The 1799-nt window shown below is 45.1% G+C and overlaps 1 protein-coding gene across 1 annotated transcript; it reads right to left on the reverse strand.

Moving 5' to 3' along the window:
• Nucleotides 1-468: 468 nt before the first annotated feature.
• Nucleotides 469-1434, reverse strand: LOC110933711 (merozoite surface antigen 2, allelic form 2-like). Its single transcript, XM_022176920.2, has one exon. The coding sequence runs from the start codon at nucleotides 1432-1434 to the stop codon at nucleotides 469-471; it is 966 nt and encodes a 321-aa protein (XP_022032612.2).
• Between the last annotated feature and the right edge of the window lie 365 nt (nucleotides 1435-1799).

Consider the following 1799-nt stretch of genomic DNA (forward strand, 5'->3'; position numbering starts at 1 on the left):
GGCTCACTTGGCATCTTTTCAACCTCATCATCATTTATGTCTCGCATCGCCTTCAATGTGATCAACTGTTGAGGCGTGAGATCTTCAACTATCTTACCCTCTTCAAGTGATTCTCCGGTGACTGGATGCACAACCTGTAAAGCCAAATCAGCAGAACTAGGGACAGAGGATGTACCAGCTAACGCTTCACGTAGTTGTTCTTCACCAACAGTTCCGATGGATGTTCCTTGAGATGACCCTAGTGCTGATGGCTGATAGACGATTACAGCAGATGAAGTACCGGCTGGGGGTTGCTGTGGTGTAGCAGCTGAATCAGGATTCCCTTGATCCTCAAGATCTTTATCCATTTTCTGCAGAATTTCTTGCTGCTTACACCTATCCTCCCACAAGGTAGCAACTCGTTTACGGAGAAAATCGAAGTTAGCACTCATCTTCCTGGCCCCTTCAAGTATTGTGGTATTTCGCGAGTCATACCACAAGGGATGCCCCTTCAAGTATTGTGGTATTTCGCGAGTCATACCACTCTTTCATCACATCGCATCTATTTCTCAGGTCCTCAGCCAGCTTTTGAAGTACAGAGCTACTTCTTTGTCTCTCTTCGTCCGCTGCTCTTAACCGAACGTTTTCAGCCTTAAGAAAGTCGATCTCTGCTTGTTGGCGTTGAATTGTAGCTTGTTGTTCACCAACAGTAGATTTCAACCTATCAATCTCCACTTGATGATGGATTTGATCATTCTTCGTGATGCGAATAAAATCAGTCTGTCTTTGAATGCGGTCTGCTGCAGCCTCAAATTGCATAAACAAGAAATTATTCTTTTCTTCCTGTGTCATATCCGTGAAAATCCTTTGGCGTTCACCACTAGGCTGAGCTGTGGTTGCTCGAATTGAAGCTGCCATTGATCGCTGTGGAGTCGCCTGAGGAGACACAGGTTGAGCTGCAGATGGTGACGATACCACAGGTGGTTCTGGAATAGGAGCTTGTGGCACAGAACCTCGGGAGGAGGTACTCAAGTATCTCCGAGCTTTCTTTTTCTTTTGACGCTCTGCTAATTTTTCGGCTTTTCCTTTTCTTGCACGTTCTGTTTCAGGATCAGAAGGAACATATTCCGGATCATCTTCCTGTCTGATCTTCCTGTATCTTCTTACCCCGCATTCATCCAGATACATCTCGTATCCAGGTTCAAGTAAAAGATCATCATCAGAGTCAGAATCAGCCTCATCATCACCACCGGCTGATGTGTTGCCAGCTGACACTCCCCCTGCTGAGGTACCACCAACAGAAGTACCACCAGCTGATGTGCCACCCGTAGTTCCTACACTTGATGCACCAACGGCACCAGCATCACCGCCATCACCACCATTACCACCTTCATCACCATTATCGCTTCCTGATTCATCAGACACATCCGGTTCAGGACCAAACTTCTCACTCATCATCCTTTTTAGCTCAGGCTCTTCATTATCAGACTGGCTATCCTCATGACGTCACTTGTTGTCTGCAGGAGCAACGTACGCTGTGTTATGAAGAGCACCAAATAATTTTCTTGGAGGAACGCTCTCCTTGTATCTTTTGTGAGCTAAGTTCTTGATAATTCGTAATGAGTTGAAGTTCATAGCCTCTATCTTTAGCACATCGTTGTCTGCTTTTGGAAGACTTGGATGTTGAACATTCATTATCATCTGCAGAAAACGTGGATACATCCAGTATTTGCTTCCAATGGTCCTGTTCTTTCCAGTTCTTGTCAAATTCTCCATCATATTCTCAAAGATGTACCTTGAAATGCTAAACGGTTTGTTTA

Source organism: Helianthus annuus, chromosome 4 (assembly GCF_002127325.2).
Source record: "Helianthus annuus cultivar XRQ/B chromosome 4, HanXRQr2.0-SUNRISE, whole genome shotgun sequence".
NCBI lineage: Eukaryota > Viridiplantae > Streptophyta > Magnoliopsida > Asterales > Asteraceae > Helianthus > Helianthus annuus.